Source organism: Oryzias latipes, chromosome 11 (genome assembly GCF_002234675.1).
Source record: "Oryzias latipes chromosome 11, ASM223467v1".
NCBI classification, from domain to species: Eukaryota; Metazoa; Chordata; class Actinopteri; order Beloniformes; family Adrianichthyidae; genus Oryzias; species Oryzias latipes.
This window is the reverse complement of record NC_019869.2, coordinates 1,329,953-1,347,000: the sequence shown is the minus strand read 5'-3', so window position 1 is coordinate 1,347,000 and position 17,048 is coordinate 1,329,953. Positions and strand designations below refer to the sequence as shown.

The 17,048-nt window shown below is 43.0% G+C and overlaps 1 protein-coding gene across 8 annotated transcripts in view; it reads right to left on the bottom strand.

Annotated features, from left to right (window-relative positions):
* LOC105354996 (CD209 antigen-like protein E) overlaps positions 1–17,048 on the bottom strand; it is a 686,243-nt gene that overhangs the window by 26,814 nt on the left and 642,381 nt on the right. For 5 of the 8 annotated variants that reach the window (XM_023959702.1, XM_023959710.1, XM_023959700.1 and 2 more), the window contains exon 3: positions 16,890–16,952. The exons of the other annotated variants lie outside the window; for them this stretch is intronic. In XM_023959702.1, coding sequence (XP_023815470.1) covers positions 16,890–16,952 — 63 coding nt within the window. The remainder of the gene's footprint in view (positions 1–16,889; positions 16,953–17,048) is intronic. 8 annotated transcript variants of the gene reach the window in all.

Below are 17,048 nucleotides of genomic sequence, written 5' to 3'. Positions count from 1 at the left end.
TTCCATCCATTTATGGAGCCTTTCTCTGATCTCAGGTATCTATAAAGATTGTTCTGATCTCCAGTGAACAGCACCCGTTCTTTTATAAACCACAGTTTGAATTCAGTATAACAATTATAGAAGTGGCTGACCGGCTGCTCTAACTTGTGACCGGGATTTAAATGTGCAAAAAGCAGAAGAAAGAAAATCCAAAAATGGTTTCTGAATTTTGTTTCTCCTTTACTGATTTGTGGTTTAAAGAGTAAACTTTAAAAAAAACATTCAACACAGACTCAAAATTGGGAGCACATCCTCTCTGTCTTCTCCACCTTACATTTCAATAAGTCCAGTCCAGATTTACTGTCAATCATCTTCATCCACACTGAGGGTCTCAGTTGTTTGGGAGGAAGTGCTGCCAAGTGTCCAGCAGTAAGAAGACAAGAGAAGAACCATTGATGGATTTACAGAACTGTAGAATTGGAGTCTTCTTTAGTATTTAATGGTTATAATTCAACAATGTTAACTAAACTGAGTTAAGGATGTTTAAATCAGAAAACAGCAGATTTAGAAGACTGAATAAACAGAAATGAATGACTGATTTATTTACTTGTTGATTTTTTTTATTTAGGTATTTTATTTTATTTGAATTAGAGTTTTAGAAGTACATTTTCTACAGAAAACAGTTAATAATACAGTATAGTTAATAGTATAGTATGTGTTCCATACAAATTTACTGGCTCTCAGACACTCACAAGTTGTGTGTGCGTGTGAAGTTGCGGCCCTCCCTCAGCTAGACCCCGCCTTCAGTGGCCCCCAGGTAAATTGAGTTTGAGACCCCTGATCTAGAGTGACTTAAGGTCACACGTGAGGCTGGATTTTCAACGATGCGTCTAAAAAAAAGAAACAGTCTGGCCGTTCTCTGAAAAAAAAAAAAACTGTAGAAAAGAATCAGTTAATAATATTTTTAATAAGTTGCCTTTGAGTTTCCTTTACTCTGTTCACCAGTTTGTAAGTTAATCATTTTTAGGTTGATGCTGATTTTTACAGCAACTAAAAGTAAATAGACCAAATAAAACTGCTGATCTAAATACAATGTGGTCAAAAAGGTAGATGCTACAGACTTTTATATTGTTGCATCTAAGAGGAGCATCAGTTCAACCAGTGAGAAACTGAATCTAGAGCCTGCTGGAGATAAATAAGTCCAGTTGCTACGACTCAACGTCTAGACAATGGATGCTCACACTTTTTTGGCATGTGAGCTACTTTTGAATCGACAATGTCTTGAAGATCTACCTATAAAATATGTATGTATATGTGTGTGTGTGTGTATATATATATATATATATAAATTTCAAAAACGCCCCTCTCACCCTCCGCGGGTGGTTTTTCCCCCAAGCTGGGGTCCTCTACCAGAGGCCTGGGAGCTTTAGGGTCCTGCAGTATCTTAGCTGTTCCTGTTCTTTTCTGGACTGAGAGGTCTGAGGTCTTTCCAGGTATCTGTTGTAGCCACTCCTCCAGCTTGGGGGTTACTGCCCCGAGTGCTCCAATTACCACAGGCACCACTGTCACCTTCACTTTCCATGCTTTCTCCAGTTCTTCTCTGAGTCTCTGCTATTTCTCCAGTTTCTCATGTTCCTTCTTCCTGATGTTCCCATGGGTTGGCACTGCCACATCCACCACAACGGCTTTCCTCAGTTCTTTATCCACCACTACAATGTCTGGTTGGTTCGCCATTACCATCCTATCAGTCTGGATCTGGAAGTCCCACAGGATCTTTGCCCTCTCATTCTCTACCACCTTCGGAGGTCTTTCCCATTTTGAAAACATGTCAACACATGGATGGGGTTTCCAGTCCATATTCTGCACACATGTTCCTGTATATTATTCCAACCACTTGATTGTGGCGCTCCATGTATGCTTTACCTGCCAGCATCTTACATCCTGCAGTTATGTGCTGGATTGTTTCAGGCGCCTCTTTGCACAGCCTACACCTTGGGTCTTGTCTGGTGTGGTAGATCTACACCTTGGTTCTTGTCTGGTGTGGTAGATCTACACCTTGGGTCTTGTCTGGTGTGGTAGATCTGAGCCTCTATGGCTCTGGTGCTCAGGGCTTGTTCCTGAGCTGCCAGGATGAGTGCTTCAGTGCTGTCCTGTAGGCCAGCCCTTTGTAGCCATTGGTAGGACTTCTTGATATCAGCCACTTCAGTTGTGGTCCGGTGGTACATCCCATGCAGGGGTCTGTCCTCCCATGAGGATCTGTCCTCCAGCACTGTATCCTCTGCTCTCCATTGCCTGAGACATTCACTGAGCACACTGTCAGTTGGGGCCTTGAGCTTGATGTACTCATGCATCTTGGATGTTTCATCCTGGATAGTGGCTTCTACGCTCACAAGTCCTCGGCCTCCTTCCTTGCGGCTAGCATACAGTCTCAGGGTGCTGGATTTGGGATGGAACCCTCCATGCATGGTGTGGAGCTTTTGTGTTTTAACATCTGTGGTCTGTATCTCTTCCTTCGGCCATCTTATTTTTCCTGCAGAGTATCTGATAACTTTCAGTGCGTAGCTGTTTATTGTCCGGGTCTTATTTCTGCCATTGAGCTGGCTTCTCAGGACTTGCCTTACTCGTTGGAGGTATTTAGCTGTTACAGCTTTCCTTGTTTCCTGCTCCAGGTTGCCATTTGCCTGCGGAATTCCAAGGTACTTGTAACTGTCCTCGATGTCTGCTATTGTTCCTTCTGGGAGTAGCCCTGTGTGGACTACCTTGCCTATCTTTGTCACCATCCGGCTGCATTTCTCGAGCCCGAATGACATCCCAATGTCTGTACTGTAGATCCTGGTGGTGTGGATCAGGGAGTCAATGTCACGCTCGCTCTTAGCATATAGCTTGATGTCATCCATGTAGAGGAGGTGACTGATGTTGGCCCCATTTCTGAGTCGGTATCCATAACCAGTCTTTTGATGGACACTTGTGCAAGTGGCTTCACATTGGCTTCAAGGGTGGTTTTCCACAGCTTCATTGAGTTTCCTATGAAGGCTCTTAGAGTCCTGTTGATGTTGTACAGCTCCAAGCATTCAGTGATCCATGTGTGTGGCATTGAGTCATAGGCCTTCTTGTAATCAATCCAGGCTGTGCACAGGTTGGTGTGTCGTGACTTGCAGTCTTGAGCGACTGTTCTGTTGACCAGGAGTTGGTGTTTGGCTCCTCTGGAGTCTCTACCAATGCCCTTCTGTGTGTTACTCATGAATTGATCCATGTGCCTATTTATCTTGGTTGCAATGATGCCTACCATGAGCTTCCATGTTGTGGAGAGACAGGTTATTGGCCGGTAGTTGGATGGGACTGCACCCTTTGAGGGATCCTTCTGGATCAGGATCGTTCGCCCTTCTGTTAGCCATTCGGGGTGAGCCCATCTCTTAACAGCTGGTTCATTTGTGCTGCCAGGCGCTCGTGGAGTGCGGTAAGCTTCTTTAGCCAGTAGGCATGTATCATTTCAGGGACAGGTGTTGTCCAGTTCTTCATACCTGAGACTCTTTCTTGGATGTCTGCTACTGTGATGGTTACTGGATTCTGTTCAGGGAGGTTGCTATGTTCTTTTCTCAGAGAGACCAGCCACTGAGCATTGCTGTTTTGTGCTGTCTCTTTCTCCCATATACTTTTCAGTTTCTAGCCTTGGTGGGTCTGCTCGGCTGTTTTGACCCTGCCACTGAGCGTACACTTTTGCAGGTTGAGTTGCGAAGAGCCTGTTTATTCGTCTGGCTTCATTGTCTCTTGTGTACCTCTTTAGGCGGCTGCTCAAGGCTGGGAGCCTTTGTTTGGCAGTTTCCAGTGCTTCAGGTATGGGCATCTGGCTGTATCTCTTAGGTACTTGCTTTCTCATTGTACCTCTTTGAGCCTCTTTCAGCTTATTCACATCCTTCCGAGTTGCCTTGATTTTGGCCTCTAACCGTTGCTTCCATGGTGGGTACTGTTTTCTTCCATGGTTGCTCTTATAGCCAAGCATCTCAAGGATCACTGCTGCTGAAGTGTAAACCAGTTCATTGGTTTCTGTAATGTTTGTGGTAGGAATTGCCCTCAATGCTTCATTCACAGTTTCCAGTAGACTTTCAGGTACGTCACTTAACCGTTGTAGTTGGTGTCGGGGTAGCCTAGTGTTCATTGTAGACATGATCTTGTCTTTCAGGTCAGTTGCTGCCTCGCTCAGTGTAATTGTGGTTGTTGGGGCAGTGTACCCAATCTCAGGGTGGAAGTGTGGCATATCTCCTCTCTGACCTGTTGTTCTGGCTCTCCCGTGGCATTGTATTGTATCGCTTCAATCTCAAGTTGTGATAGGAGTTGCCGTTTCTGGATGTTAGAGCATTGGGCTACCAGTTGTTTGGCAGTTAGCCTTGATTGTGGGTTTCGAAGCATCCATTCATTCCACATTCTCTGCATGTAACCCCTCTGGGTGGGATTACTTGAGTAGTAGCATTCTAACAGAACCTTGTTCTCACATTTAGTCCATTTCCGTCTTGTTCCAGTAGCCCACTTTCCATCAGGGTGCTCTGGTTCCTCAACACCTGACGCAGACCTTGTTTGGCCGGGCGACGTCTGAGCCGGCATGACATGTGATTCATTGTCTCTCATGTTGTGAGGTAGGCATTAACGTTAAGGGTCTTACCCTACTGAAAATGCTCTCACATACACTACTGAAAATGCTCTCACATACACTATCGAAAACGCTCTCACATACACATGTGAAAATGCTCTCACATACACATGTGAAAATCCTCTCACATACACTACTGAAATTTTCGACAGAAACGGAAGGCATTTCAGTAGAAACGGAAGTTGGCTGATTATCGCGAGATAATCATTCGTCTGAATCATTCGAAAATGGCAGCCGGTTGCACAAGGAAAACCACCGAAACGTGTAAGTATATTAAAAAAATATCCAGTATCTGTTGTAAAATATTTCAATTTCAATTTCAATTTTATTTGTATAGCCCAAAATCACAACAACAGTCGTCTCGATGGGCTTCAAAGTAAAACATGAAATCAAAAGGATCACGAATACAAAGAGTTCAATAGAAAAATACTAAAATGAACTAACAAACTGACTAAGCTATACTGGCATCCCTGCCCTTAGACCCCCCTTCGCGGTAAGGAAAAACTCCCAAAAAAACCGGATTCCGGAAAAAACGAAGAAACCTCAGGGGTGCCCACATGAAGGAGGGATCCTCCCCCAGGACAGACAGGCGATTTACCAGAACTCTTAGAGAAGAATTAACTTATCTAAATCTACAACTACATATATAAAAGTCCAGCAGACGAGCTTCATCCAGCCGTGGCTGTGGGGACAGTCAAAGGCGCGAGTCGAGCCGGAGACAGGAACCACAGCCAGGTGTAGGAGCAGGAGCAGAGACGAGGTACTCGGTCAGGTACAGAGCAGAGACGAGCCAGAGATGAGCCAGAGGCAGGATCCACAGCCAGGTGTAGGAGCAGGAGCAAAGGCGAGGTAAACGGTCAGGAACTGGAGCACGGATGAGCCAACTGGAGTCTGGAAGCACTCCCACTCCCCAGGAGGGGAGAGGAAAAGAGGGACAATACATGAATCGCACTGCACCAAACAGAGGCATGGAGAACTAAATGATAAATTATGATCAAGAATAGAGGAGAGGAAGGGTAGAAGTAAAAAAGGAAAGAGGACAGAACCCCAGTGCACCATAGTTACCCCAGCTTCAACTTCTAGCAGCCTTTTAAAAGAAATAGTTATTATTAAGTTTAATTTAAACAAACTAACATTAAGTTAAATAATCTCTGAATACTAACTAGTCTGACAATAAGCCTGTCCAAAGAGGAATGTTTTCAGTCTAGCTTTGAATGTAGAAACTGAGTCGGCCTCTCTTACATGAGCTGGGAGTTTATTCCATAAGACAGGGGCTTGGTGGCTAAACGCTCTACCTCCAACCGTACTTTTACTAATTCTAGGAACCACAAGCAGTCCTGCATTTTGCGAGTGAAGTGTTCTGATTGGTTGGTAAGGGACTATGAGGTCCTTAATATAGGACGGGGCCATTCCATGTAAGGCCTTATAGGTTAAGAGGAGGATCTTGAACTTGATTCTAGAATCAACTGGGAGCCAATGGAGCGAAACTAACACAGGAGTGATGTGATCTCTTCTGCTGGTTCCAGCTAACAATCTAGCAGCTGCGTTCTGAACAAGCTGGAGACTTCTTAAGGAACTCTTAGGACACGCTGCTAACAAGGAGTTACAGTAATCCAGCCTCGACGTAACAAATGCATGGATGAGTTTTTCAGCATCACTCTTAGAAAGTATATTTCTGATCTTAACAATATTCCGCAGGTGAAAAAAGGCAGTTCTACACGCCTGAGATATGTGAGCCTTAAATGATAAATCCTGGTCAAGTAAAACCCCAAGGTTTCTAACTGTGGAATTGGGGGCTATACTTATACCATCCAGGGAGACTATCTGAGCAGACAGAGCATCTCTGAGGTTTTTAGGACCAAGTATAATGACCTCAGTTTTTTCTGGGTTCAAGAGGAGGTAATTAATTGTCATCCAGGTCTTGATGTCACTGATGCAGGCGTTCAGTTTCTCTATCTGGTCATTCTGGTCAGGCTTCATGGATAAATACAACTGCGTATCGTCGGCATAACAATGAAAATTAATGCTGTGGTTCCTGATTATGTTTCCTAGGGGTAGCATATAAAGCGTAAACAGGATCGGTCCCAAGACTGAGCCCTGTGGGACTCCATAGTTGACTCGAGTGCACTGAGAGGAATGGCCATTTACATTAACGAACTGATACCTATCAGACAGATAGGATTTAAACCACTGGAGAGCAGATCCTCTGATCCCTATGTCCTGCTCTAATCTATGGAGTAAAATACCGTGGTCGATAGTGTCAAAGGCAGCACTGAGGTCCAACAGGACCAGAATAGAAAGTAGTCCCTTTTCTGAGGCCAATAGCAGGTCATTAGAGACTCTAACTAGTGCAGTTTCCGTACTGTGGTGAGGTCTAAACCTCGACTGAAAGTCTTCAAAGTGGCTGTTGTCCTGTAGGTGGCAGTAAAGCTGCTTAACTACAACTCTTTCTAGGATTTTAGAAATAAAGGGCAGGTTTGATATCGGTCTATAGTTGGCCAAGATGCTAGGATCCAAACTGGGCTTTTTCAGAAGAGGTTTAACAACTGCATATTTAAAAGACTGTGGCACGTAACCCGTTTCCAGAGAGGCATTTATCATTGTTAATATGGGATCATTAATTAGGGGAAAAGTTTCTTTAAAAAGTCTAGTGGGAATTGGGTCTAACAGACACGTTGAGGATTTGGAGGACGTAATAATTGATGTTATTTCCGCTTGATCCACAGCAGTGAAGCAGTCTAATGTTACAGAGGTTTCTATGGATGCCTCCATTTCTACCGCTTCAGCCTGTTCTGGGCTGATAGTAGGAATAACTTGATTTAACTTATGTCTAATATTTGAGATTTTACTGTCGAAAAATGTAAGAAAATCATCAGAGCTGAGAGAAACAGGAACATGTGGTTCTACTGAGCTCTGACTGCGAGTTAATTTAGCAATAGTGCTAAAAAGAAATCTTGGATTGTTTCCATTCTCTGATATTAAGGTTGAATAGTACTGGCTTCTAGCTCTACGCAGAGCTTTTTTATCATTTAATAGGCTATGTTTCCAGATATCCAGAGACTGCTCTGAACCGGAGCGGCGCCATTCTCTTTCCAACTTACGGGTTTCTTGTTTAAGAGAACGAGTTTCAGCGTTAAACCACGGTGCTACTCGGTTTTGTCTGACGAACTTAGGTTTCAAGGGGGCAACAACATCGAGTGTACTCCTGAGGGCTTGTAAGGCATCATTAACAAAGTGGTCATTTATACTAGGACTGATGCTATGGGAGCTGGACTCAGAGTATTTTCTCAGAATATCACTAAGTACTGGCTGAACTGTGTGTTTAAACTCAGACACAGAACGGTCAGTTAAGGTTCTTCTAAGCTGTTTCTTATTCACTGGGGCAGAAGGATGTTCTAATCTAAACTGGAAGGTAATCATAAAGTGATCAGAAATGATGGGGTTAAGAGGAAGGACACTCAGCTGGTTGATCTCTATCCCATGGGTTAGAACAAGGTCCAGGGTGTGCTTATGACAGTGAGTGGGTTCATTCACACTTTGGGTGAAACCAACATCATCTAATAAAGCTGCAAAAGCCTTTCCTAGACAGTCACTGGGGTCATCAACATGAATATTAAAATCCCCTAATATTATAATTTGATCAGAATCTAAGACAATAGTCAATAGGAAGTCGGAAAACTCAGTTAAAAATTCTGAATATGGGCCGGGGGGGCGATAAATAATTATGAGTAAAACAGGTTTTCGAGTTTTCCTGTTAGGGTGACTTAAAGACAATATGATGTTTTCAAATGAATTATAAGCATTTTTAACTTTAGGGCTGAGAAGTAAGCTAGACTGTGATATTACTGCCAAACCACCTCCTTTCCCTGAAATCCTGGATTTCTGATAGTTAGCATAAGTGGGGGGGGTTGCTTCATTCAATCTAACATAGTCATCCTGATGGAGCCAAGTTTCTGTTAAGGCTAAAAGACTAAGATTGTTATCAGTAATTAACTCATTGACTAAGAGGGACTTGGAGGAAATGGATCGAATGTTTAATAAACCGCATTTAATGACATCATAATTCTGCTTGTGAGAACTGCTGTCTGTCACTTTAAGGTTTCTATGACGCGCTCCTTTCATTTGTCTTTCAGCACATAAGCTAAAGCTAGGACCTGCTTGACTTTCCCTGCATGGGTTTTGCACCGGCACTAACCCTAAGGGAGGCTCAGAGGAGCGTTTTACACTGCTGCTCTGCGCCCGGGTCTCGTCTCTGGATTGTCAGGTTAACAGACTAAGGCTAGCAGAAATGTTTCTAGAAAGAAGAGCGGCACCGTCCCGGGTGGGATGGACGCCGTCTCTCCGCATGAGACCGGGCTTCCCCCAAAACGCGCTCCAGTTATCCACAAAACCAACGCCGTTTTCTGGGCACCATCTAGAAAGCCAGCGGTTAAATGATGAAAAGCGGCTGTACATTTCATCACTGACTAAGTTCGGCAGGGGACCAGAGAAAATTACAGTGTCGGACATCGTCTTAGCCAGTTTACACACCGAAGCTACGTTTAACTTAACCACCTCTGACTGTCTCCGTCGGGCATCATTACCGCCTGCGTGAATCACGACTCGACGGAACCTGGACTTACTCTGAGCTAACATCCTAAGGTTCCCCTCGATGTCACCAACTCTGGCCCCCGGATAACACCTGACTGTAGCCGCTGGGAGCTCCAGGTTTCTAACTTCAGAAGAGCCTATAACCAGAGTTGAGTGTTCAGCGGGTGTGTCGCTGAGGGGGGAGAACCTATTACTAACGTGGAGTCTCGGGTGCTCTAAGTTTTTGCGTTTAGCACTATGTTTCCTCCCAACCGGTACAAACCCCTGACTGTCTCCCGGCTGTTGGGAGGGCGCTGGGGTGCTAACTAAGTTAGCCCTGGTAGCGCGGCCCGCGCTACGAGTAACGACCTGGCTAGCCGGCTTAGCTTCCACTGTGCGGAGCCGCGCTTCTAACTGCTCCAGCCTGGCCTCCAAGTCTAACACAAGACTACACTTAACACACCTACCCCTATCTTCACTAAAGGAGGCAGGGTCATCACTAAACATATGGCACATGGGGCAGGAGAGAGGAGGAGAGGCGGAAGGAGTGGTGGTGGCCATACTAGGTTCTAAGCTAAGGCTAGCGGTGTTTAAGTAAAGAGAAGTGGTTTATTTAGCAAAATGAGAAAAGTGAACAGCAAGCGGTTTAACAGTGGTGGATTCGCTAATAAAAGGTACTAGATGTGAATATTAACCCAGATAACCCTTAGAGTAAGCAATAGTAGTAAGGCTAATGCCAAACAAGAGGACAGCAGTCACACAACTAGCACTGGGAATAGCTCACCCGGAAATGACGTCACATATATATATAAATATATTTGTAAATACTTAAGATGATGTGTTTAATATGTTATATTCCTCAATCAACAACCTAGATTGTTTTGAAGCTCATCAATTTCAGTAATGCTAAAGCTCCTCATCCCCCCTCCTCATCCTTCACCCAAAGTCCCTCCAACACGGCCTTCATCCAAACCCCCTCCAACACGCCCCCTCCGTCGTTCACCCAAATCCCGTCCAGCTCCCACTCCTCCCGGTCCATCACCCAAACTACCCTCAACTCGACCTCTCCTGCGCGCCTCTAGACGTGCTATTCCCCGGAGCTAGGATGAAACGGGCCCCCAGTGTCCTAGGAAAGGTTATGTCAAACTGGGGCCCTGTGATGAACAGCTTCCTTCTGGTGCTATACCTGTAGTTGCACCACGTAGAATGCAAAAAAGGGCAGTTAGACTGTCCAATCAAAGAAATCTAGTTCACATCCCTTGCAAGAAGGTTTTGACCAGTCCCAAGGAAACTAATCTCAAACTTGCTGCACTCAATGTCAGATCTTTATGCAACAAATCATTTTTAATCAATAATCTTATCTCTTCTTTTAATCTTGATTTTATGTTTTTAACTGAAACATGGCTTGACAAAAACACAGGAAACATAGTTCTAGTCGAATCAACTCCCCCCAACTACAAACATGAATCGGAAATACGAGAAAATAAAAAGGGTGGAGGCGTTTCTGCACTGTTTAGAGATAATATTGCAACCCGCAGACTATCATTTGGTGTGTTTTCATCATTTGAGTATGTGTCCTTTAAGATTGAGTTAAAACAAACTCCTCCCTTACTCTGCATAGTTATGTACAAACCTCCTCAGCACAGCCAAAGTTTTATTGATGATTTCACTGAAATGCTCTCAGTTGTGTGCACAGACTTTGATGGTCTAGTCATTACAGGTGATTTTAATGTTCATGTTGACAATGTCAATGACAGAAATGCAAAAGAGCTCAATGCTGTCCTTGAAACCTTTGGTCTAATTCAGCATGTGAGTTGCCCCACCCACAGCAGAGGGCACACTCTGGACCTGCTCATCACAAGGGGGGTTACTATTTACAATGTCAGTGTGGTTGATGTCGCCCTCTCTGATCATTTCTGTGTATTCTTTGACCTGTCTGTTGCTCCCAAACCACCGCCTGGCCCTGCAGTTGTCCAAAGGAGACAAATAAATGAGAGCACTAGGGCACAGTTTGTAGAAATGATAAACCCTGAAAACGTCTCTGGTGCCAATGTTAATGAAATGCTGAATTCTGTTACTTCTAGCATCTTGAATGTTCTGGATGCCATTGCCCCTATGAAAGTTCAATTGAGAAAACATAGACAGAAAGCTCCCTGGAGGAATGATGATCTAGTCAGGGCACAGAAACAACAGTGCCGCAGAGCTGAACGACAGTGGCGCAAGTCAAAACTCGAGGTTCATTATGGAATATATAAGGCGGAGTTGTACGCTTATAACCAGATCTTATGCAGAACAAGGGAAAGGTACTTCTCTGAAATAATTGGAAGTTGCAGCAGCAACTCTCGTATCCTGTTCACAACAGTTAACAGATTAACTAACCCTCCAACCCAGCTACCAATAGAATTGGCTTGTACACCTAAATGTAATGAGTTTGCTGTATTTTTCAATGACAAGGTTCAGGGCATTAAAAAAGCCATCAACTCCACAACACATATAACTATCGAACGGCCACCTACTCACTCTAAGCTGACTCACTTTGTACCTGTCACTGACCAAACTGTCCAAGAGACCATCACCCGTCTGAGCTCGTCTACATGCTGCCTTGATGTGTTACCCACTATATTTCTAAAGTCTGTCTTGAACAGCGTGTTGCCATCAATTACTCAAATAGTTAACATGTCTCTTCAATCTGGAATATTTCCAGAGGCCTTAAAAACTGCAGTCATTAAACCCCTCCTGAAAAAGAGCGGTCTTGATCCCACTGTACTGAATAATTACAGACCTATCTCTAATCTGCCATTTTTAGGAAAAGTCCTTGAAAAAGTTGTCTACCAACAGCTCACTGACTTTCTCTTATTAAACAATTCGTTTGATGTTTTCCAGTCAGGTTTTAGACCCCATCATAGCACAGAAACTGCTCTTATCAAGGTAACCAATGACATCCGCCTGAACACTGATGATGGAAAAGTCTCTGTCTTAATCCTGCTAGACCTGAGCGCTGCCTTTGATACTGTTGATCATGGGATCCTTTTGCACAGACTCCAAGACTGGGTTGGCATCTCTGGATCTGCCCTAAGTTGGCTCAAGTCTTATCTAGAAGACAGGAAATATTTTGTTGAAATTGGGAGTTGTGTCTCAGACTACATGGGCTTGAATTGTGGTGTGCCCCAGGGATCGATCCTGGGACCCCTTCTGTTCAACCTCTACATGCTGCCACTAGGGCAGTTAATACGCAGTAATAACATATCTTATCACAACTATGCAGATGATACTCAGATCTATGTGTCACTGACAACAGGTGAATATGGGCCGGTGGATTCTCTCAACCACTGCCTCCAACAGATCAGCGCGTGGATGCAGAACAACTTTCTCCAGCTAAACTCAGACAAGACCGAAGTTATTGTTTTTGGCCCACAGAAACAAAGAGAAATTGTCAGCAGCTACCTTCATTCTCTGTCTCTTAAACCCTCAAATCAAGTCAGAAATCTAGGGGTAATCATGGACTCTGACCTGAACTTTAACAGCCATATCAAGTCAGTAACATCAGCAGCATTTTACCACCTGAAAAACATTGCCAAAATCAAAAACATAATCTCAAAGCGAGACCTGGAGATACTTATCCATGCATTTGTCTCCAGTAGGTTAGACTACTGTAACGGCCTGCTCACCGGCCTGTCCAAACGAGCTGTAAAACAGCTTCAGTACATCCAGAATGCTGCTGCTCGAGTCCTGACCAAAACCAGGAAGTATGATCACATTAGTCCTGTGCTCAGGTCTTTGCACTGGCTCCCTGTACCTCAAAGAATAGACTTCAAAGCAGCTCTGCTTGTGTACAAGTCTCTCCATGGCCACGCACCAAAGTACATCTCTGACATGTTAGTGCCATATAAACCATCTCGTACTCTGAGGACCTCAGGGACCGGCCTCCTGTTGATTCCCAGAGTCAGAACTAAACAAGGGGAATCAGCGTTTCAATATTCTGCAGCTAAAATCTGGAACAGCCTCCCTGAAGTCGTAAGACAGGCCTCTTCTGTGTTCATGTTCAAATCTAGACTTAAAACATTTCCGTTTAGCCGTGTATATGACTGAAAAGTCCTATCTGTACCTTTCTTTCCTTCCTTTCTTTTTAAATCTTTTTTTTTTTTTCCTTTTCTTTTAAAGTAAATTTTATGTTGATTATTTCTATGATGTATTGTGATTTTAATGCATTTTTCTGTTTTGTGAAGCACCTTGAATTACTTTGTGTACGAATTGTGCTATACAAATAAACTTGCCTTGCCTTGCCTTGCCTAAAGCTAACGCTAACGCGAATTAGCGCCGAAGGCTAAAAACAAACGCTAGATATTACATCAAAAAGCAGTGACTTCTAACCGTAGTCACAAGTTATTAACACATGTTTTAAATGTGTTCATATATGTAGGGACAGACAAGGATGAGGAAAATCCGATCCATTTGCGGATGGAGAAAGATAGCCTGTTTGTTTTCAAGCTAGCTCGTGCCAGATGGGTAGAGACACATGATCAGATTTGACTTCATTTTAATAAACGGTTAATCGTTGTCGTACTGGGTTAAAGGTTTATGTTAAAGACCCAGAAGAGAGGGGAGGAAAGGGCTAGAAGGGAGGAACAGCGACAGGAGAGTTTGTTAAGTTTACTTGAGTTGAAATTATTGTTTAAAATGTAATGCAGCCATTGTTTTTCCAATTTGTTTAATAAATGTATGAACAAAAATGAATAATTTACATGTATTATTTAAATCTGAGCTATTTTTAACAATCTCAAAAGGATTTTCATATAAATATCAGATGTACATATTTAGAATTTCGTTTTATATGTTAATATTTATTTTTATACATGTTAACAATAATCCTGGTCTTTTAGAGTCATGTGTGTCACAGTTGGAGCTGAAAGGAAAGCAAAGATTTGTCCTTGCAGACAGACGTGACTCTGCTCGTCCTGCATGTTCCTGGTGTTGTCCTGCTGTGGCTCAACATCTCTGGCTAAGCAGTCGCCTTTGCTGATGCACAGAATGTGCAGAATTGAACTGCAGGCAATGATTTTCATTGCAAAGGTTGGTTTTACTTCCAGTGCCCCCAGAAATATTGCTCTCCTCCTCATCTTTATCATGCCAAATGCTCTCTTCACAACAGAGCGTGTTCTGGAGTGGTTCTGGTTGTAACTGCCTCAATGGCATTCCTCATGGGTTCCCTGTAGGGTGTCAGCAGCATGATGGAATGTGCAATGCAGGGATACCCACCATCACCCAAAAGGATCCTTCAGGTGGGTTTGTTTGATTTACATAAATTGGGCTTTTACGTAGAACCCGTGAATCATGGATTGATCCTGGATTCCCAACAAAAATATCTATAAATTTGGCATTAGAGTCACATACAGCATGCATTTTAATGGAATAAAAAAGCTTCCTGTTAAAATAACAAGCTGCATTTTCTTTTAGGGCCTTTATTCTTATGTGGCAGCCATCAATGCTCCTTGTGACCCTTTGGAAGGAGAAAGACCAAGCGAGCTGCTAAAATCCAGAGGCGACTTATGGTAGTTCATTCCCACTGGGAAGCTGGGTGACCCTGCTGATCAGCTGGAGGATGCGGTCTGCCGTCCTGTGGACAACATCGCTCACGGTGGACCGTGTCATGTCAAAGACTCTGGCTACCACACTGTAAGATGTGCCACACGCCAGCCAGAAAAGAAACACCAGGACGTCAGTCTCCTGTGACCCCCCAGAGTGTGAGGAACCCGAAGCTGATGCTTCAGGACCATCGACCCAGATGCTCGATGGTCCTGCGGGTCAACCGAAAATCCAGTCTTGTGTCGGACTGACTGTCAGCGTAAAGGGCCAGGACAGACACCTTTGTGTTGGTAAAGCAGTAGAGACGTGGAAGACCCTGGAAAATGCAACATTAATTATTTCATTGAGGAAATTAAATCACATTTTTTTAATGTTTCTATTTATTTTGATGTCTTACATTTTAGATTATGAAGTATTTATTAATTCTGGAAAATCTCGTGATTTTTATTTGGCTGGGTTTTTGGATTTTCATTTAAACTTTTAAAAATGAAAGTTTTTCTTTTGTTTTTGTTTAAAACAAGTGATATGGTTTGACTCTGAATAAAAAATTCTAAACTTTGAACTCACAAGTGTTTCATGTAATTGGACTACACAACTCACTTGAAAAAGAATGTTAAACTCTTACCCAGCAGACTGTGTAACCTTGAGCATGATTAGTAACAAAGTTTAAGTTAAAGTTTAAGTTTAACTAAAAAAAAAGCTTTAAGTTTAACTCACAAGTTATTCTGTCTGGTCAGGGCATCCAGAGGAAATCTTCTGAGATGTCTGCTTGTCCTTGCTTTCCTGTGATGCTGCATATCTGCTCGTTTTCAGTTTGATCTCACGAAAAACGGTTGAATTATTGCCATGAACACGGGCAGATTCATATTCAAAGCCATTTTTAGTAAGGTGTAAGAAAACTACAGAAAAAAATGCCTCCTTGCAAGAGCCCGTTAATCGTTCAGCGGCACAAAAACAAAATAAATATTGGCATGAAAAAATAACTTGGGGGTTTATTTATGAACAAATACATTAAATCAACACCAAAGGGTTTGTAATTTAATTATTTATAAATCAGTCACGTTTTCCATGATCAGAACACAGCAGATTCATAAATAGTCTTTGTAAAATGTTCATATTTATTATGTTTTTACTCTGACAAATAAGTGTCATTCTCCGCGTTAAATAGGAGTAGTCGCCTCCAGACCAGGTGGTGGCGGTAATGCGCCACTTTGTTTCCGTGTCAAGCGCGTTATGAACAACACCCAAAAGAAAAAAGTACTGAGCACGGGTGTCTGAATTGCTTTTAAATTCAGAGAACTATATAGAACTATATAGTTCTGCACTATATAAGGTTTTAGTAGTTAGGGATCAGGGCAGGAATTCGGACACAGGTTCATTTCCACTGAAATGCCTTCAGTCGACCAACTTCGTTTCTAACAATAAAGTAAAAAAAAAAACGTTTCTACTGAAATGCCTTCCGTTTCTATTGAAATTTTCACATGTGTATGTGAGAGCATTTTCAGTAGTGTGTGTGAGAGCATTTCACTAGTGTGTGTGAGAGATTTCACATGTGTTTATGAATGCTAATTCTGAATAATGTCCTACACGGCACCTCATAGCTGATAGCAGGAAGAGACACGCGGGACGGCTTCAATAAACACTCCGGTTGTCCGGAGGGGTCCTCTGCCGTGCCGCGGGGCAGAAAGCGACTTTCTGATGACAGAGTTTGCGCTCAGTGTTTTTAAACACGCGACTGCAATGATGTATGTTTCAGAGGATGTCCGATTGGCCAATCTACATGTCAATCAAGTCCCGTACTTCTCAGTGAGGATTTTGATTGGCTGGTGGATTTTTTTTATATCTTTTCTGGCCCGCGATCTACCCTCTTGTCCTTGAAGATCGACCGGTCGATCAGGATCGACGTAATGAGCACCCCTGGTCTAGACAATGGATGAATGAGAACCTTCACCCACATATGCAGACAAAGAATGGTTAAATTTGGTGATGACCACTTTGTAGAACTATTACTGTTGCAGATATGGAGAAACAGATTTTCAAAGCATCAATGCAATTAATGCAAGAATAGAGTCAAACATAAAGATGGTTTAGGTGTTTTTAATGTTTTTCTCACCTTCAGAGTGTTTCTTTAGCTCCTTCACTTCCATCTGCAGATTGTAATTGTTGACCACCATGTCTGGAAAATTGTATTGTTTGGTTAAATAAACCGTACAAAAGTTAAATAAATTCAAGTGAGGATAACATTCAGTAAATTAGAAAATAATAGTCTGAG